This window comes from Muntiacus reevesi, chromosome 7, assembly GCF_963930625.1.
Source record: "Muntiacus reevesi chromosome 7, mMunRee1.1, whole genome shotgun sequence".
NCBI classification, from domain to species: Eukaryota; Metazoa; Chordata; class Mammalia; order Artiodactyla; family Cervidae; genus Muntiacus; species Muntiacus reevesi.
This window is the reverse complement of record NC_089255.1, coordinates 41,702,666-41,723,423: the sequence shown is the minus strand read 5'-3', so window position 1 is coordinate 41,723,423 and position 20,758 is coordinate 41,702,666. Positions and strand designations below refer to the sequence as shown.

At 39.2% G+C, this 20,758-nt stretch overlaps 3 protein-coding genes across 7 annotated transcripts in view; 2 read left to right on the top strand and 1 right to left on the bottom strand.

Moving 5' to 3' along the window:
• Nucleotides 1-2,671, top strand: part of CDKL1 (cyclin dependent kinase like 1) — a 49,548-nt gene extending 46,877 nt beyond the window's left edge. For all 3 annotated transcript variants that reach the window (XM_065941903.1, XM_065941904.1, XM_065941906.1), the window contains exon 10: nucleotides 676-2,671. In XM_065941903.1, the coding sequence (XP_065797975.1) occupies nucleotides 676-783 (108 nt within the window). In that variant the 3' untranslated portion in view covers nucleotides 784-2,671. The remainder of the gene's footprint in view (nucleotides 1-675) is intronic.
• Nucleotides 2,672-2,813: 142 nt separating this feature from the next.
• Nucleotides 2,814-14,644, bottom strand: DMAC2L (distal membrane arm assembly component 2 like). Of its 2 annotated transcripts, none has more exons than XM_065941908.1 (5): nucleotides 14,545-14,644; nucleotides 7,587-7,698; nucleotides 6,493-6,701; nucleotides 5,761-5,932; nucleotides 2,814-3,966 (listed from the first exon to the last, which is right to left on the bottom strand). In XM_065941908.1, exons 2-5 carry the CDS (start codon nucleotides 7,691-7,693, stop codon nucleotides 3,852-3,854), a joined length of 603 nt encoding a protein of 200 aa, XP_065797980.1. In that variant the 5' UTR covers nucleotides 7,694-7,698; nucleotides 14,545-14,644; the 3' UTR covers nucleotides 2,814-3,851. The 2 variants fall into 2 exon arrangements, with proteins under 2 accessions (XP_065797980.1, XP_065797979.1); XM_065941907.1 differs by lacking the exon at nucleotides 14,545-14,644 and adding an exon at nucleotides 7,823-8,010 and having other exon boundaries at nucleotides 7,587-7,699.
• A 71-nt stretch (nucleotides 14,645-14,715) lies between these two features.
• The window catches only part of L2HGDH (L-2-hydroxyglutarate dehydrogenase), a 49,625-nt gene continuing 43,582 nt past the window's right edge, over nucleotides 14,716-20,758 (top strand). For both annotated transcript variants that reach the window (XM_065941902.1, XM_065941901.1), the window contains exons 1-2: nucleotides 14,716-14,919; nucleotides 20,095-20,210. In XM_065941902.1, coding sequence (XP_065797974.1) covers nucleotides 14,780-14,919; nucleotides 20,095-20,210 — 256 coding nt within the window. In that variant the 5' untranslated portion in view covers nucleotides 14,716-14,779. The remainder of the gene's footprint in view (nucleotides 14,920-20,094; nucleotides 20,211-20,758) is intronic.

Sequence of the window (20,758 nt, the reverse complement as noted above, 5' to 3'; positions counted from 1 at the left end):
AAAAATATGTGTTCCCTTGCTTTTGTTTGACATTGAGGATGAATTCAAACATTTTCTGGCAGCATTAAAGGAGAAGTTTTGCCTTTTTAAGTAAGGTGTGAAGTGAAGTGAAGTCGCTCAGTCGTGTCTGACTCTTAGCGACCCCGTGGACCCACCAGGCTCCTCCGTCCATGGGATTCTCCAGGCAAGAATCCTGGAGTGGGTTGCCATTTTAAGTAAGGTAGTAGGTGGCCATCTGAATGCTTCAGACATCAGTTTTCTTTGCTGTAAGACAAGGTATTGGCTTAAATAATCCCTAAGTTCCCAGCAAGCTCTTAACTCCTGTGAATCTGTGCTTTTTTCCCATTAAGGTTAACATGTAGATTTCTCCTTCCTTTTCATATCCTCTAAATTTCCTTTAATGTACATGTTTTGCTTTATAATAAACAATAAATCTTGAAAAGGAAAAGCAGAGACCAGATTTATAGGAGGCCGTGAGCTCCATGTCCCTCAATTCCTCCATCTTGATTGGAGCCCCTGAGGTCCAGATGTAAACATTCTGTTCTCTCTCAGATCCCAGATTCTATGCAGAAAGAGTACTTCTGTGCTGAAAAAATTATTTACCTTTTTTTGAATGTGTTATGGATAATGAAGAAAGCGTGTGGCACTGAACGTAATTCTGTTTCGTATTTTCAGTTGCAGTGCCTACCTCAGCTAACCAGCAGCAGCATCCTTCCAGCTCTGGATAACAAGAAATATTGCTATAACACCAAGAAACTTAACTACCACTTTCCAAACATTTAAAGAGCTTGGAGATTGATGATAAAAAAAAGAGTCGGTCATCAATTTGAATAAAACACACATGGTTGAAAACAATCACAATGTTGGAAAAAGCCTCAGGAGAAAACTTAAGTGGCTAAGTGGGGGAGGCCACATGGTAAGATATGAAGGAAAATTCCAGAGGCAGTCTTCCATGTATGACGATGCTGTCCAGAACAGAAAGAAACAACTTCTTTGAATTTTCACTTGTATTTTTATTGTATCTAAGTAGCTGAGCTGATGGGCAGAATATAAACTGTATCTACTGTACTCGCCCATACCTCTGGCAAAATAGAGATGCAAGAAAAAAAAAAGATTTATGCTATAATCGTACCAGATAGAACAAGTGAAAATGGATTATAGAATGCACACCTATTTTTTTTTTAATCTCTGTTGCTTTGAGTCCTATCTCCTGCCTCTTGAGATTTTCTCATCATATTTAAGGAGGGTTTTAGTTCTTAAAAGCAAAATGTTTAAAATTCCATTTCCTGCTTGTTCTAGTTCTTGATTTTTATATATGGAAACTTCTTGAATATTTGAGTCATTAAAAATATTTAAAATCATATGGATTATCATAAAAGAACTGTAATTTATCTGCTTATATATTTAATGATGTGTTGTAGACACTTCTTACATATGCTTTGGTCTTTACCTTTGGTAAATGATGCATCTTAGTCATTTTTGCAGGCAAGATGGGTTGAGTATAATCTGTCTACATTTGTTCACCCAGTTACCCTTGCCAACAATGGCATGAAGCTTGGCCGTTGACCAAGGGGTAGAACAAGATCTACAGGCTTTGCAAGAACTGATCCTGCCAGCCTGAAAGTAATTAATACTCCATTCTCTCCAGTTAAGCCTCAGACCTGGAGACAGAGCAACAGGCAGGATTATATACAGTGATCTGGGTTTTGGAAGAAACTGCTTATAACCTTTCACTTGGGTCATAAGAAACATTATGTTTTAAGTTGATGTTTTCCCTGAAATATCTTTTTACACTCTATGTATATGTTGTATATATATATATACTGCACACACCTATATGTGTGTATATATACTAACCTAGCAACTAAATGCTAATGATAATAGGCCAAAGTGATATTATTGAGAATTGCTAGCTTTGTACAGTGATACTTAAAATGATGACATATAATTAGCTTTGATTTGGCCTATTGTTTCTATTCAAAAAGCTTCTCATCTTTGTCCCCTGGACATAAGGGCAATATGAAGCTGATGTCTGTTTCTTATTGTTCAACCCCATTTTTTATTGATGTGCTGCTATTTTGTAGCAGTTCTCGGCCATGGTTTTTGAAGATGTACTTTACTGTTTACTGTATCTTCAAAACATTTCTTCTGCACTTCAGTTTACTGCTGTATTAATTTTCTTCATGACAGCATTTGACTGTTCTCACTTACTGCACAGTGATCTACCAAATTCTGGCACCTGTTCAATAATTTTGACTACCCCAGCCAGTTTAATGATAGCCCGAGGCTTCCTGATGTATGTAGTAGCTTCTTGCATAGAGCTGACAGTGGGCTAAATAACCAGTCACAATATAATCTAATTCTTGTTACACAGACTTTGATTCAAATGACAAAGAAGGACATCCAACTTCTGCAATAGTGTAAATTTTGTATTTTCTTTTTTCCTTGCCCCTAACAATGCACTTGACGAGGCAGATGACTGTAACTGCCTAATTTATCCAGTATTTTTAAAGAATTCCATTCAGAATAGAAAAGTATCTCCAGACTAACTTGTGGTCAATCAGTTGCTTCATCACATAGTAATCAAACAAACCTGAGATAGAAGTCGTCATTTTCTCCTGACTTCCATAAAATGTATGCTTATACTTAACCATATCCGTGATCCTTTCTTCATCACGGAATCACCACTGTTTCACATGAGACAAACATTTTCTGATTTTTTAAATGACAGTGGCAATTATATTAGTAAACAGCATATCATTTATTGCACATGCTATTTACATAATCCAGTTTCTAAACACAACTAAAATTCATTTTTCTACTATAAGGGTGCATCACAGAAAGTGTTTATTTTAAAACTATCTCCAGTCAAGGTTATATCCAACAGAATAATGTTCAAACATACAGACATCCACAAACAAGTTGGCATATAACTAACAATAATAGAATCAGGGCCATTTCAAACAGGTAAAAAATAAAGATCTGACTTTATCTATTTATGATATTCGTTATCACTGCATTCTAGACATAAAGTGAATTTTGTGCTCATACTCATGGGAAATACTATCCAACATATATGAGGGAATACAAATTCTAATTGACATGTTAAATTTTTCCTCTTTAAGCAGTTTTTAAATTTAAGCAAAAAATAGGTAAAGCTGTGCTGGTCTTCATCATTGTTTCCTCTGGTTTATTAGAATAAGCAAAGTTGTTTAAATCCAGCCAAGTATTTATGTCTAGTTTTAATAAAACACCAGATTAAGCCTACAGACTAGACAAATTAGCCAGAAACTGTTTATTCAGAGAAAGGATGTATGTTACAAAGAGCACAGATATGCAGGGTCATGAGAAATGCATGCAAATCCTGGGAAGCAATGGGAATGCTCCGGTAACCTCTGATTACTTTGCATAATTGACTCCATCAATGAGTCTGAAATTTAGCTTTCAGTTTTTCATACCTGTACATTTATAGTAACCTGCTTCAATAACTTTAAAATGAAACAAGTTACTGTTAAAAAATAAATATCTGTACAGTACATTTAAATCATTTTAAAGAACTTAAGTATCTATATCAGATATTTATATAGATACCATTATAAAATAAAGAATATATTAAAATTAAAAGGGTATCTGATTTGCACTTAATATGATTTAATGTACATAAATTCTTACTTCCAACTTAGTAATTTTAGTGAATCACATCTGGATGTTTATTTTCTACATGATGGACTCTGCTAGAATGTCATAACATCCTTATAGTTCTGCTGATAATTATATAATATGTATTGCTGTGAAGGATCAGTTTAAAATGACACTCTACACTGAATTAAGATACTTATTGAAATATTATTTTACTTCAAGTCTAATTTTAGCTCCAGAGAAGGCAGTGATGTCTTAAAGGCTTGAACAATTTTTTCTTTTTCTTTTACTCCAGGAAGATCACTTAGAAACAAATACTTGAGGTTCCTGTAAAAAAAAGAAATTTTTAAAAGTTAATGTAATTTGGCCTTTACTCTTATAACATTAAAAATAAACTTGTTTTATTGGCTTTTTAAGAAATTACACACAGTGTGTGTTCATATCATCCTACACATTCAAAATGACTTTTAGAACAGTAGTCTTAGAGTACTACTTTAAATGAAATTCATGCTAGGAACTAATTTAGACTTTGCAAAGTTTAGTTGTTCTGGTTATGTCAATAATTCTGCTGAGTTTTTCCAAATATGTATATTATGGCATAGAACTCCTTTGCATGTTAAATATAAAATATGACATCAGTTGTAGTTATGATTTTTTAAATCTGACACTGAAAGTAAAAAGAATTAAAGCAAAAATAAACAAGTGGAACTACATCAAGTTGAAAGGCTTCTGCACAGCAAAGAAAACCATTAACAAAATGAAAAGGCAACCTACTGAACAGGAGAAAATATCTGCAAGTCATATATCTGATAAGGGGCTAATATCCAAAATGTATAAACTCATACAACTCAATAGCAAAAAACCCAAACAATCCAATTTTTAAAATGGGCAAAACATCTCAATAGATGTTTTTCCAAAGAGGGCATACAGATGGAGAACAGGTACATGAAAAGATACGCTACATCATTATCAGGGAAATGCAAATCAAAACCACAATGAGACAGCACCTTACACTTGTTAGAATGGCTATTATTAAAAAGACTAGAAATAAGTGTTGGTGAGAATGTAGAGGAAAGGGAATCTTTGTGCATGGTTGATGGGACTGTAAATTGGGGCAGTCATATGAAAAACAGCATAAAGATTCCTCAAAAAATTTAAAAAGAACTACCATATGATTCAACAATTCTATGTTTCAGTGTTTATCTGAAGGAAACAAAAACACTAACTCAACAAGACACCTGCACAGCCCTGTTCAGTGCAGCATTATTTACAACAGTCAATATACAGAAACAACCAAAAGTCCACTGATGATCAATGGATAAAGGAAATACGGTATATGCATATTTGTAGTATTGAGCCATAAAAAAAGAATAAAATTCTGCATTGGGCAAACCCGATGGACCTCGAGGGTATTATGCTAACTGAAGTAAGTCAGATAGAGAAAGACAAATACTGTATGATCTCCTATATGTGGAAGCTAAAAATAAATAAGCAAGCTCATAGATACACAAAACATATTGGTGGTTATTGCCAAGATGGGGTGAGAAGCAGGAAGAATGGGTGAACTGTGTCATGTTTCTGCTTTTATTTTAAATGAAATTGAATTTTTAAAATATGAATCTTAACCTAGAAAGGAAAAGAAACTGGGGAAGTTCTTAAAACAACTCAAGTTTCTATTATGAGATGAAGCCACAAAGCCTGAACTAATGTAAGAGACAAACAATCTTGTACTTTTGGTTCTAATGTTTAAAATTTCTCAAAGTTCCTGTGATGCTGAGGTTATTGGCAGAACATGGGGGGAAAATACTTTAAAAGACGAAGAGGAAGTATAACAGCTAATGTTTACTGAGAGCACCAACAACTGTAATAGGCATCATACTAGGTGCTTTATGTAATTGATTTTTTTTTAAAAAAGATGCTTCCTAAAAAAATGCAATACAACTGTAAGATATTAAAGTTGATAACTTCAACTGTTTTAAAGTATTGTGGCTGAAGGTTAAATCATTTTTTAAAATTCTGTTTTTCAGAATTAAAAAAAGATACCATCTCTCAACTGTTTTAAATTCTGATTATTCACCTTAACATGATTATCAAGTTTCCATTTTGACTCTGACCACCTACCTGAAATGATGCAAAGCAATGATACCTTTGTCTGTGATATTCCCACATGAAATTATTTCCATTTCCAACATGCTTTTTTGTAAATTTTCAAGTTGACTAAGTCTCTCCAAACAACCATCCTCAATATAGTGACACTTGCATAGTCTTATTTTTTCAACAAACTGTAGGCCTTCTGGAGGGGGAAAAAGTACAGTTTAAGAACCTGCTTTACCATGAAGATGATCAACTCTCCTAGTTAGCCCAGGACTGTTCTGGTGTAAGGACTGGAAGTCCTAAATCCTAGGAAACCTCTTAAGCCCTGGAACAATTGGTCACCCTATTAACCACACAAAGTATTCACTACATGGGCTGTGCTGACAGACAGGGCCATTCTACAGTCAGATGCCCATGCAGTGAGGAATGAAATGCCCACACAAGCAGAGGCTGTGTGGGTATAATTATTTCTATATTAGTCAGGGTTACTCAATGACAGAAGTTTGACAAAGATAGTCTGACAAACAAGACCTTAAATATTAAGTCGATAAACCACAGCTTAGTGTGGAGAGAAAGGAGAGGAGGGTACTTGTAACCTCTATGTAACTTAAAAATAAATATCATACACACGAAGATACAAGCTGGATTGGACTGAAAAGGACGAGAAGGACACCCCAATGACTATAAAAGTGAGTCAACTGCAACCAAAGGTCATTGCAAACCACCCGCATTTCCCATGACAAGTGGTAGAGGACTTACCCATGTGATCAAATCCAATGCTCATGATGCAGGACTCGGTGGCATCAATCGCCTGAATCTTGTATCTGTCCAGCGGGCCTGTTGGGAGATGGTTGTAGTCCTTCTGCCACCGCTCCTGGCCGTGGTAGCGCACCATGGCCCCGCAGCGCAACAGCCACTCGGACGCCGCCCTGTCGGGACCAACGTCCCTGATGCGGTCGTGATCCACTCTGGGGACGAGAACAAAAGCAGGTGGTTTTTACAATAGTCACTAGCTTCTTAGCTGTGTTCACCAACATACATACAGAATAGCAACTACTTTTCACTTCATGTGATGAGGAGGGAGGTAAATCCATGTAAAGAAAACATTCAATGGTAGCTCTACTTGCTACCATTTTTGCTTTTGTTTTCAAGCGAATGCTGTCAAAGCATTTTTTTAAAAAATCTGAGTTTATCAGGCAGAGATGGGTCTTCATTGACTCGTACGCAGCATAGTAACTTGACTCCAGGAGATACTCAGTAACTATGTATTGAACAAATGACAACCCTTGATTATAATTTTTATTAATGATAAAAGATTAAAAAGGGGAATAATTTTGAACATTTGTTCAAATTAATGTCCTTGTTACCTTTATTAATTTTTACACATGTCTTTTCCTCTAGTTAGTGGTATTAATGCTGTATTAAGCAATGAGGAGGTTAGTTTTGCCAGTTTCAAAATAAGCATGCCACCAAATAACATTTTTAAAACTTGAATTCACTTGATAGTATTCAAAAGGTTAACTACATTGCTTAAGTCACAGAATAAAATATTCTAACATTACTGAGCTTTTCTGATTATAAAAATAATAAAAGATCATTTCAAAAAGCTTGAAAGGTACTGAAAGAATGAATAAAAAGAATCACTGAAGTCCTGCATCCCAGTCAGTTACAGTTAATATTCTATAACCTATCTTTTTTTGGTCTTTATTCAATTTTTTAAAAAAGAAAATTAGGACCATACTGCATACACAACACAAATAACATCTGAAATATAAGAAAACCAAATTAGCCACTGGGAACTCATCGAGCTGAAACAATCTCCATGTTTCTTCACTTTAGTAAGGGTAACTTACTTATTAAACACTGCATTCAACCAGCCCCAGAAGTGTCGGGAGTCACATGACCATGGGAGTTTCTTTAAGCCACAGAGCTGCTGGGAAATTTTTCCAAACAGCATCATTTGCTCTAGACACAGAAAATAGTATTCATATTAGATCATCAGTTGGCAATCAGAATCCATACATACAGTAACTTACTTCACAACTTCAGACTCAGTGCTCTTGGGATGATAAAGCTGACTCACTTACCCCTCAATAGTTACTGAGCAAGTTACTGCTGTTTGTTTTTTGGTTTCTTTTGCTGCAAAGGAGAGACAGAATTGGATGGTCTCTATGGTTCCTCCCAGCCTTGACATTGTAATACTTGTTCGATCTTCAGTTGGAGTCCGCCTGCAGTGGCGCCACCTGGTGTCCATTCAGGTAGTGCAGCCACAGAATCACCGAAACCACTTCCAGCCCCGATCCACATTTCCAGTATCAAAATGACAGACTAAAGTCATCTAAGGAGCAATGTGTCAAGGTTAAGACACTTCCATCCAGAAAAGGAGAGGAATCATGGGACTAGATCTTCCTATGACAAGACTGTAAGCAGGGTCCCCAGAACAGTGCAAACCAAGAACTATGCCAGGGCAGCTGGGAAAGACTGGACAAGCAGCTTAACCTCTCTGACCCTTGGTTTCCTCATGTATAAAATGAGATGATTTGCTCAGATGATTTCCAGCTGTAAAAATCCATAACCATGAGTTGAGAAAGTGATTTCAGAACTGGGTCTCAACCTGACTTAAAGTGCCAGGTGGGGGGAAAACACAGACAAATGACACATTGTCTTTGAGGAGCTGACAACTTAATGCAGGGTAGAGTGAGCTAAAACAAGTCACCAGGTAGTTAAATAAATGATGGAACCTGAAAAATACCTCAAAAGAGTTAAAGACAAACAAGGATTTCAACAGACAAAGATGCCAAGAAAAGTTAGGTCGGGTGACTAGCTGTGGTGGGAACGTTTAAGGCTTACTGTAGTTCAGCCGGCTTAGAACATGGGGGTCATGAGGAGACAGACAATGTACAGTCACAACGGGAAGGGTCTCCTGTGATCAGCCAGCGAATCTGGCTTCTGCAGGTAGCTAGGAGTCACTGAGTTTTCAGCACAGAGCACTGGCATGGTCAGAACTATGCTTCAGGAATATTACTCAGACAGCGGCAGCAAGAATGAGGGTCATTCAGAGATGAGGAAACTGAAGCCCTGATATTAAGTAACTCACTGACACCCTACAATCCTGGAAGAAGGTGGGGTATTAGTAAATGCATGTGTTTAAAGGGACTTGCCCAGTGGTTCATGGCTAATTGTTAGCAGTGCAGTGCTGAAACCTGAACCTGGCTTTCACCCGTATTAGTCAAGGGCTCTTTCCTCAGTCATTGAATGGTTCTAGGACTCAAGAAAAAGCAGAGGACTAGAAAGAGTCCTGAGAGGGAACCACCTTAGAGCTGAGGAAATGCCCGAGGATGTTGAGGCTGTGAACAATGAGAACTGTGGTCTGAGTTCAGTACCCTGGGGTCATCTATTACCTTCTCTGCTTTTCCGCCATTACTCTGCCTTCATTACTACAAACTTGTCCCCATGCTATAAACACTTCCTCCCACATTCTCAGATCTTCACTGCTTTTGGTTAATCTCTCACCACCTGTGCCCACTTCAGTAACTCCTTTGGCTGCCAACCATATTTACAAATTGGGTTTTTCTGGATTCATCTCAGACTGTTCCCTCCAATGTCCTCCCTGTCCCCCTATGGAAATCTTTCCCAACCTCAAGACTTTATTCAAATACAATCTCCATCCATCTATTCATTCAAGCAATAAATATTTAAAGGTTTGAAGAAAAGTATGCAGAGCAAAACAAAGAGCAAAAATCACATATTCATTTCAATTATCCCTAACACAGGACACAGCACGATCCCCTAATGCAAGCTCAATAAATATTTGGAATTAACAATCTTCAATGACTGATAAGTTTTCATGCAGAAACAAAGAAACTGTCATTAAGCAGAAAAATTAGAGAAGTATGAAAACTGAAGTCACTTGATTCATTTTGGTCAACCTTATCTTTCAGCTTAAGAGAAAGATCAAATTTACTTCAGCTTATGATCTCTAGAAATACTGGACATTATATTCAAAATAATTTAAACATGAAAATTAAGTTTTTATTTTTCAGTAAACCTAAAAAAAAATAACTGGCAGGTTTTTTGCATTCTCAACTGTAATTTTGTTAATTGATACTGAGAATTTCAAATGAATTCAAGCATGTGGAAAATTCTGAGAGATGGGAATACCAGACCACCTGACCTGCCTCTTGAGAAACCTATATGCAGGTCAGGAAGCAACAGTTAGAACTGGACATGGAAAAACGGACTGGTTCCAAATAGAAAAAGGAGTACGTCAAGGCTGTATATTGTCATGCTGCTTATTTAACTTACATGCAGAGTACATCATGAGAAACGCTGGGCTGGAAAAAGCACAAGCTGGAATCAAGATTGCCAGGAGAAGTATCAATAACCTCAGATACGCAGATGACCCCACCCTTATGGCAGAAAGTGAAGAGGAACTGAAAAGCCTCTTGATGAAAGTGAAAGAGGAGAGTGAAAAAATTTGCTTAAAGCTCAACATTCAGAAAACTAAGATCATGGCATCTGGTCCCATCACTTCATGGGAAATAGATGTGGAAACAGTGTCAAACTTTATTTTTTGGGGCTCCAAAATCACTGCAGATGGTGACTGCAGCCATGAAATTAAAAGACGCTTACTCCTTGGAAGGAAAGTTATGACCAACCTAGATAGCATATTAAAAAGCACAGACATTACTTTGCCAACAAAGGTCCGTCTAGTCAAGGCTATGGTTTTTCCAGTGGCCATGTATGGATGTGAGAGTTGGACTGTGAAGAAAGTTGAGCACAGAAGAATTGATGTTTTTGAACTGTGGTGTTGGAGAAGACTCTTGAGAGTCCCTTGGACTGCAAGGAGATCCATCCAGTTCATCCTAAAGGAGATCAGTCCTGGGTGTTCACTGGAAGGACTGATGCTGAAGCTGAAACTCCCAAACTTTGGCCACCTAATGAGAAGAACTGACTCACTGGAAAAGACCCTGATGCTAGAAGGGATTGGGGGCAGGAGGAGAAGGGGACAACAGAGGATGAGATGGCTGGATGGCATCACTGACTCGATGGGCATGCGTTTGAGTAAACTCCGGGAGTTGGTGATGGACAGGGAGGCCTGGCGTGCTGTGATTCACGGGGTCACAAAGAGTCGGACACGACGGAGCGACTGAACTGAACTGAACCTCTAAGAATGCTTTCTAGAGGGAAAGAGGAGACCTCTGGTGGTGAGTTGGTGAATTTAGCTTTAATAAATTAAAAGAAGGGCTTCCGGGAAGGCTCAGCAGATAAGGAATCTAACTGCAACGCAGGAGACACAGGAGACTCGGGTTTGATTCCTAGTTGGGAAAATCCCCTGGAGAAGGAAATGGCAACCCACTTTAGCATTCTTGCCTGGAATATTCCATGGACAGAAGAACCTGGCAGACCTCAGTCCATGGGGTCGCAGAGAGTCAGACACAACTGAGTGACTAGGCACACAAATTAAAAGAAACCACTCAAACTCAAGTTAAAAAACAAACATTACTAAGCTACTGCTGTGATAAATAACTCAGGAATTCAAACTATTTTAAAAATTCTTCTTACTATCATAATATGGCTTGCAGCCATAAGCTTTTAACAGATGTTTCCAAAAGTTGATAGTAACTTTGTGACTTAGAGAAGGCCAGACCTCTAATGTGTGCCTCAAAACAGGAGATGGAGAATTCTTCAGTTTGCATAAAAACAAGTTTCTTTTAAAAAGTGCAAGTTCTCTTTTTACATATTAAACATAATTACTTAGGTGGGTTATTCAAAATGATGGCTCATTCAGGGGTCAAAAAGACTAAACTAGCCAACCTGTTCTTGAGGGCAGTGAAAGTGTGGAGAGAAGGGTGAGGTGGTATCAGAATTGGGGAGTTTACCCTCCAAATTATAACCCCACTTCACTGGAAATCATCCATTACTGATGCCAGTTCTTATTCCTGATGTATCTAGAGTCTAGTGAAATAAAGTGACAGAGCACTTCCTTAGGAATTAGAAGCAAAAGTCCCCAAAGTTACCCTAGGCAGTATCACTTGACACTCACTGAACTAACTTCTTATGGGTTCTGACCTAGATGGAAGGTGAACATGAATTCTTAGCTTCAGGAGGGTGTGGTGGCCAGAAAACAAATGTCTCTAGCCAAAGACATTACAGGGTCAATGAATGTAAGGTGAGTTCTTGATTTGAGATAATCGAGATGAAACAAATTAATGTACAGTCAAGCCTAGGCGAGAAGTTAAGCAGAGAAAATTTTATAAAAAATACGTGTGGTATTTTGAGTTCTTTCACTTTGCTAAACTAGGAAGTACAAGCTCAAAGCTCAAAATCACAGAAGAGTAAAACAGCCACTACTATGGACTGATTCATGAAAACCTGACCACAGACCCTAGATTGTATAATTCTATACTCAACCTAGTAACAAATCTACTACAATCCTGTGCAGTGGTTAAAATAAAAAAACAGTGATAGTACCAAAAGCTGGCAACACTGAAGAGGAACTGGATCACTCAACATTGCTGGTGGGAATGTAAAATGGTACAGCCACTTTGGAAAGGAGTTTGGCGCTTTCTTACAAAGCTAAACATGTGCTTATCAGATGACCCAGCAATTGGACTCTTGGGCACTTATCCCAGAGAAACAAACAGGCTCACACAAAAAGCTGTACACTAAGTTTCATAGCAGCTTTATTCGAAATAGCAAAAAAAAAACTAGAAGTAACTCAGATATCCTCCAAAGGGTGAATGGTTTAAGCACGTTGTGGTACATTCATACCATGAAATACTTCTCGGCAATAAGACAGAATGAACCATCAATACATGCTGCAATTTGGATGGATCTCATGGGATAATGCTAAATGAAAAAGTCAATTCCAAAAAGTTACATACTATATAATTTTGTTTATGTAACATTCTTGAGATGTCAAAATTTTAGAAAGTGAGAAGGGAATGGGGAAGAGGGTGCCTTGTTGCAGGGATCTTGGTGATGGATCTGTGCTATAGCTTGCCTGTGATGGATACAACATTCTACACATGGGGAGGTCCCTGGCGGTCCAGTGGTTGGGACGCTCTCACTGCCAGGGGTCAGGGTTCCATCCATAGTCAGAGAACTAAGATCCCACAAGCCCCACTGCATGACCAAAAAAACAAAAATAAGTATCTATACAGGTGTGATAAAATCTGTACAGGACTAAACACACACACAAATGCAAAACAGTCTATCTGAATAAGATCCATGGGGTATTCCTGGTTATGCTGTTGTATCAAACTTTTACAAGATGTTACTATTTGAGAAGACTGGGTAAAGGGTACACAGGATCTCTACTGTTTCTTACAACTGCATGGAAATCTACAATTAACTCAAAATTCAAAATATTAAAAAAATTTCTAATAAAAAATTAAAAACTGAACTAAACAATGAATCATATCTTATTTTTCATTTGTGATGAACAAGCAGGCAACATTCCACATTATTTTCACAAATAAAGAAAATATGTATAACTATCCAGGTGATAAAAACCATATAAACATAATAAACACCATCATTTTATTGAGCACTTTACTGTGCTAAGCATCTGATGAGCCTTATCTTGCATAATCCACACAAAAGTCCTCTAAGGGGGACCCTACATCACTCATAGTTCACAGAGGAGGGGCTGAGGGAAAGGGGTGACTCCACTTCCCCAAGCTATTCGACTAATAACTGGAGCCAAATTCAGACAGGCAAGTGTAAGTCCTTCCAGCTATAAAGTTAGTGCCCGTGGGGTGATCAGCGGTGTCCGACTCTTTGCCACCCCATGGACTGCAGGCCGCCAGGCTCCTCTGTTCACGGAATTTTCCAGGCAAAAATACTGGAGTGGGCTGCCATTTCCTACTCCAGGGGATCTTCCGGACCCAGGGACTGAACCTGGGTCTCCTGCACGGGCACTGGACGCATATTCTTTACCACTGCTCCATCTGCTAAATCCAAATAAAGTAATAAAGTTACATCGTCCTATTTTTGTTTTGCTCAGCTGTCCTGACCCTAAAAATTAAAAAAAAAAAAAACTTCCATCAAACACTGACAACAGGTGTTAGTTAGGCATAGAACTAGAGGATCACATAATTTAACACAGGTCTTTCAGAGATTACACAGCCCACTTCCCTCACTTTACAGCTAAATAGGGGTGAAGTGACATGTACGGGTGAATCATTGTTTCCAGGCCCGTAAAGCATATTTAAAACTACATGTCAGTCCAGTATTTAAAAAAAAAAAAGAAAGGAAACAGATCGCTAAATGATGGCAGAGACCGAGCCGTCTGGTTCATTTATGCGCTCAATATTTACAAGACCAATAATGAATGACATGTCAGGAGTCACATATATGGATGGCCAGAAAACAGCAGACTATCAGGCGTCGCCATGACAGAGCCTCCGTCTGGAGAAGGTTAGGGCTGGACAGTGCCCTTTAGTGAGCACTCCGCTCTGTAGAAGACGCGTTGGAGACAGATTCTCCGCAAGGAGCCGCAAGGGGCGCGGGGCGGGGCTAGGAAGAGGCGAGATTGAGAGGGCGGAGCCACGAGGGACGCGGGGCGGGGTCTTGGGGGCGGGGCCTAGCTGGAGGAAAGGAGGGCCTCTGGGCCTGCCCAAACGAGAATTTTCACCATCATCATCCCCAGACTTTCTCCTGAGGCGCCAAGTCCGCTGGGCTCTGCAGCTCGAGGACGCGCGACTCGGCGGGCCAGATTTTCAGTTAGCCAAGCGATGGGAGAAAAAGGGGAGAAGGTGACCACCACTAGTCCCGCCCCTCGCGGGGCCTAGCTCGTCTACTCACAGAGTCAAAAGGAAGGAGCAAGCTAGCGTCCCCAGCGTCTACGGCGGCGCAGGCCTGCCCTTCGCCCTCCGCCGCGCGCGTTCATTGGCCACTGGCGGCTGCGCCCACGTGGGGCGAAGGCGCTCCCTTCATTGGCCTCTGCTTAGGGGGCGGGGCTAGAGGGCGCCGGGACCCGGGCATTACAGGTCTCAAGGGCTGGCTTCTAGGGCTTGAGGCAGGGAAAGGGGCGCAGGCGATGGTACCAGCGCTGCGTTATCTGGGCAGTGTCTGCGGACGGGCCCGCGGGATTTTCCCCGGGAGCTTCTCCGCGGCGCGCACACCCGCGTCGGGGAAATCCCGGCTGTTGTGCCAGGGTGGCCGCAGAGCCAGCACCAGGTGAGTACCGCTGGCCCGCCCCCCGCGGTCTGCGCTGCCTCTCTTGGAGTTGCCTAGTGCTGGACCTCTGCCTCTGCTTTTCTTCTCTCTCCTCGGCGAGAGAGAAGCTCGGGATCCTGTGAAGCCCGGGCTCCAGCCCCAGATCCCAGGAGCTACCTGCCTGGATCACTCGTAGGCTTGTGGGAGAGAGGAGAAGAATAAGAAAGGCAGTGTCGAGTAGAGGTCAACAACAGTCCTGGCTTTGAATACAACTCCACCGCTTCCCATTCAACCCTGGGCGGGTTACTTAAGCTCCTTTAAGGCTCAGTTGTGAATCGGAACCTGGTCTCTCGCGCAAGTGGTCGTTTTGAGGATTAAAAGGACCTCACACACTGTAAGCTGTCAAACGTGCTGTTTGTTCGCTGGCCTTCCTGATGTTACTTGGAACATCTGAAACCGGTCTTAAATCAGTCAGTTCCTGGCACACACACGGCTGCATAGAGGTGCCCGTATGAGAAGCAACTCAGCTGCTAATCAAACCCTGCAGAATTCAGCGTCCTGTGATTTGAAATGTGGAGATCACGTATGAAATTACTGTTTTTTACCTGCTTTCTGTGTGGGGAGTGGTTTATGTGAAGGTGTCAAAGCTGGAAAGCTCTTGGCTCTTTTTCGGGAACTAGCATGTGGGCAACATGAGTGTGAGTGGAACTTGGCGAAACAGAGGATGGTGTGGAAGGACACCGGAGAGGGTTACATCACAGCAGAGGTTTTACTTTAACTGCACGTGGAATTTTATCCAAGGGCGCTGGGAGACTTTTAAATACGTGATTAAATGTTGATGTTTCAAAAAGTTGATTCAGGCTGCTGTGTATTAGTGGATTGGAGGGGAATTAGTGTGGAATAGGATTTGTGATTCATCGTGGGGTATGTAGACTGTTCTTTTAGGAACCTTTTCTTAAGGGAAGAAAAGTAAGGTTAGTGAAGGTTTTGTTTATACTTTTTTTATTTTGAAATGATTAAAGATCCATAGGAAGTTCCAAAAAAAAAAAAAAAAGACCCCACAAAAACCCAGACCAGGGAGCTCTCATGTACCCTTCTTAACCCATTTTGCTCCAACATCTTACCTAACTGTAGTAACAGTGTCAAAACCAGGAAAATGATATTAGCACAATCCATAGACCTTGTTAAGATTTTCATCAGTTTTACATGCACTCATTTTTTAAAAATTGCTTCACTACTTACGGACTTTATTCTATATAACATTTAGTATCTTAAAAGATTATTTTGAAAATTGAAATTACATTAGATAGATAGATTTGGGGGAGAATTGCTTCTTTATAATTTTGAGTTTTCCCATCCATGAACTTGGCATATCTTTTCATTTATGCATACTCATTTGTTATTTAGGAGCTTCCCGGGTGGCTCAGTAAAAGAATCCACTTGTCAGTGCAGGAGTGGGAGGAGACACAGGTTTGATCCCTCGGTCCAGATGATCCCCTGGAGGAGGAAATGGCAACGCACTCCAGTATTCTTGCCAGGATAATCCCATAGACAGAGGAGTATACTCCATGGGGGTCACAAAGAATTGAACACGACTGAGCATGCACACAAGCGTGCCTTTGTTATTTAATAGAGTTTAAAATTTTACTCTGTGAAGTTCTTTTTTTCTTTAGGTTAATTCTTAGATTCCCTTATTGCTTTGTTGCTATGATAAATAGTATCTTATTTTATATTCTTTCAGCTGGATTTTACTTATATAGGATATGCTTTTTTGTATGTCTTATCCAGTTTTGGGGACTCCCTGGTGGCTCAGATGGTAAAGCCTCTGCCTGCAATGCAGGAGACCTGGGTTCAGTCCCTGGGTTGGGAAGATCCCCTGGAGAAGGAAATGGCAACCCACTCCAATATTCTTGCCTGGGAATTTCCACAGACAGAGGAGCCTTGTGGGCTACAGTCCATGGTGTCACTAAGAGTCGGACGTGATTGGGAAACTAACACTTTATCACTTTAGGGCTTTCCCAAGTGGCTCAGTGGTAAAGAATCAATCTGCCTGCCAAGTAGGAGACACGAGTTCAATCCCTGAATTGGAAAGATCACTTGGAGAAGGAAATGGCAACCCACTCCAGTATCCTTGCCTGAGGATCCAGTCCATGGGGTCACCAAAGAGACAGACATGACTTAGCAACTAAAACAACACCAACATCCAGTTTTGGAACCTGAGTCATACGTATTTCATAAAATGAGTTAGGGAGTTTTCAGCTTTTAAAATTTTTCTGGAACATCTTCGATGATAGAGATTATCCATTCCTTGAAATTTTGGTAAAATTTACACACGTCTGTGTGTGTTTAGGTGGAAAGCTTTTGATAACTAACATAGCAATTGATTCAAAACTTCTATTTCTTCTTGTCTCACTAATATTGCTTGAGTCCCTCACCACATTTCATCTACATTATCACATTTATTCGTACAAAGATCTTCATGATGTTCTTTGATTATGTTTAAGATCATTGTCATGTCTTTACATGTTTTTCCTTATTATTCTGTTTTATTTATTTGTGTCATCTCACTTTTTTTTCTCATTACTATTGCCAGAGATTTGTATACTTTATAAATCTTTTCAAATAAAGGATTTTTCTTCTTTGTTATATTTTTTATTTATATGTTTATTTTATATATTATATATCTTTATATATTTGTTTTTCCTTATTGTATTTAACTTCTTGAGTTGATAACTCATTAAATTTTGGTACAGTAGTATTTTTAGGAGTGTCTCTTGCATGTTAAAGTTCCTTTAGCCTTTTTTATCTAAGAATATCGTTAGAAATGCTTTTTTTCTTCTTGAAACTGCTACTTCATTGACTTCTTATTTTTTTTTTGATTGTTGTTTTTGTTTTGTTTTTGGCTTTTGTTTGTTTGTTTGTTTGCTTTTTGTGTTTTGCCTACAACGTGCAGCATGTGGGACTTTATTTCCCCAACCTGGGGTGGAACCCTCACCCTCTGTATTAGCAGTGCAGTCTTAACTACTGGACCACCAAGGAAGTCGCTCTATTGACTTATGGATTTCATTGTCACAAGTTAGAAATCTGATGTCAAGTGAATTCATGTTTTTAAAAAAATTTTTTTCTTATGTTGGAGCATAGTTGATTAACAATGTTGTGTTAGTTTCAGGTATACCGCAAAGTGATGCAGTTATATACATACATGTATCTGTTCTTTTTCAAATTCTTTTTCCATTATCTTATTACAGAATATTGAGCAGAGTTCGCTGTAGGTCCTTGCTGTTTATCTGTTTTAAATATTGCAGTGTGTACCTGTCAATCCCAAACTCCAAATCTATCCCTCCCCCCACCCATCTTACTCGCTTGGTATCATAAGTTCATTCTCTGTCCTTCTGTTTGGTAAATAAGTTCATTTGTATCATTTTTTTAAATTGCCCAATTAAGCAGTGTATGATATTTGTCTTTATCTGACTTATTTCTCTTAGTATGATAATCTTCGGGTTCATCCATGTTGCTGCAAATGGCATTATTTCTTCTTTTTAATGACTGAGTAATATTCCATTGTATATATGCACCGCATCTTTGTCCATTCATTTGTTGATGGACATTTCAGTTGCTTCCATGACTTGCTATTGTAAGTAGCTCTACAGTGAACACTGGGGTGCATGTATTCTTTTGAACAATGTTTTTTTCCACATATGTGCCAAAGAGTGCAGTTGCTAAGACATGTAGTAAGCACATGTTTAATTTTTTAAGAAAAGGCTATACTCTTTTTCCAGAGTGGCTGTACTATTTTACATTCCTACCAGTAATGTGTGAATTAATCCAGTTCTTCTCATCTTCATCAGCATTTGGTGTTATCACTTTTTTTTAAAAAAAGTCATTCTGATAGGGGTGTAGTGATATCTCATTGTAGTTTTAGTTTGCATTTCCTTAATGACTAAAGGTACATTTTCTCGTACTTTTTTGCCATGTTTATATCTGTTCTCTTTGATGAAATGTTTATTTGTATCTTTTGCCTTTTCTCTAAATGACTTGTTTATTTCATGAATTGAGTCCTTTGTCATATACATGGTTTGCAAGTGTTTTCTCCCAATTTGTTCATCTTCTTATCCCCTTAACAGAGTCTTTTGCAGAGCAAAAACTTTTAATTTTGATGAAGTCCAGTTCATCAATGTTTTTCTTTTATGGGTCATGCTTTTGATGTGAACTCTTCAAGTAGCCCTAGATACCAAAGATTTTCTCCTGTGTTTTCTTCTTAAAGTTTAATTGTGAATAGTTGCAGATATTTAAAAACTAAATTTTTTGGTTAGAATAATAGCATTGTGTGTGTTTTAAAGAGCTCTTTTAGAAATAACATATTGGATATTTACAGATGATGTTTAGAATTTAGATCGAAATAATATAATTGCAAGAGGGAGTGAAAAAAAAAACAAATAAGTGGGGTGAAAAAGTGAAATTGGCCATGTTCCTATAAAACCTGGATTTGTTGACCATGAGATCAACACTAATGGTAATTTTTTAAGCTTCTCACTGTGGAGTTAGACTATACATACCCTTTCTAATTTTGTAAGTGATTGTGTAATGAGCATTATCGTGACTAAAATTGGTTCTGAGCTCATTTCTGGACCACTTATTTCCTTAAGGTTTGATTTTCTCACTGTTTCCTTCTAAGCAGAATAAAATAATTATGACTTTTTGCACACTAAGGTGTTAAAGACTTAATGTTAACTGCCCTTGAGGGACTTCCTGGTGGTGCAGTGGTTCAGACTCCATGCTTCCAATGCAGGGAATGTGGGTTAGGTCCCTGGTTGGGGAACTAAGATCCCACATGCCGAGCAATGTGGCCAACCCTCCATCCGCAAAAGCCCAGAAACAAACAGAAAAGCACAAAAGAATACTGCACTTGAATTTCTGACAGCTGGTAGGGGAGAGTGTGATACTTGACCGAGTAACCGTCGATGGAGCCAGCTTATGGGAGTATAATGGACACTTAGAGCAGCTTGGGCAACTAGCCATTCTGCCTGCTGGCTGTAGCTGACTAGCTTTTAAAGCCAAATATCACAAAGCCCAGTAAACATTTGATTTTAATGATTACTAATTAATAGTTTAGTTGTTCATTGGTGATGAAAATGCAAAGTTTGATAAAATCTATTGTAAACAATGTGTTACTTTAAAGATGGCTTTCTTTTAAAGCTCATTTGATATAGTCATTATTGGTGGCGGAATTGTGGGGCTTGCCTCTGCCAGAGCACTCATCCTGCGACATCCAGCACTTTCCATTGGTGTTCTGGAGAAGGAGAAAGATTTAGGTATGTATGTTATCATGTTGCTTAACCCGAACACCTTTGAGCAAAATCTGGGAGATGGTGAAGGACAGGGAAGCCTGACATACTACAGTCCATGGGGTTGCAAAGAGTAGGACATGACTGAGCAACTGAACAACAATAATAAACCTGAACACCTGCTCATGTTGTCAGTTCTGCATCTTTCAATCTAAATGTCAATGCTAGTGTCCCAGGCTGGATTCTTCAAAAAGCAGAGCCTGGGACTAGAACTTGGATACTGGATATTGGATATGGGCTTCCCTTGTGACTCAGCTGGTAAAGAATCTACCTGCAATGCGGGAGACCTGGGTTCAATCCCTGGGTTGGGAAGATCCCCTGGAGAAGGGAAAGGATACCCACTCCAGTATTCTGGTCTGCGGAATTTCATGGACTGTATTAATCCATGGGGTTACAGAGTCAGACATGACTGAGTGGCTTTAAAAAAAAAAAGGTTATTTATTTGTGAGGTTATCCAAGGAAGCAGTAGTCAGTGGGTAGGGAGAATAAACAGGGAAGGAGGGAAAACCTTGTGA

Bases quoted from the DNA above. Each gene is read 5' to 3' on its own strand.
- DMAC2L (XM_065941907.1), bottom strand. From the start codon at position 7,987: ATGGACACCAGGTGGCGCCACTGCAGGCGGACTCCAACTGAAGATCGA. The intron at 5,933-6,492 runs GTAAGTCCTCTA...TTCCCCCTCCAG, and splicing joins CATTGGATTTGATCACATGG to AAGGCCTACAGTTTGTTGAA. The intron at 3,967-5,760 runs GTAGGTGGTCAG...TTTTTTTTACAG, and splicing joins ATTGCTTTGCATCATTTCAG to GAACCTCAAGTATTTGTTTC.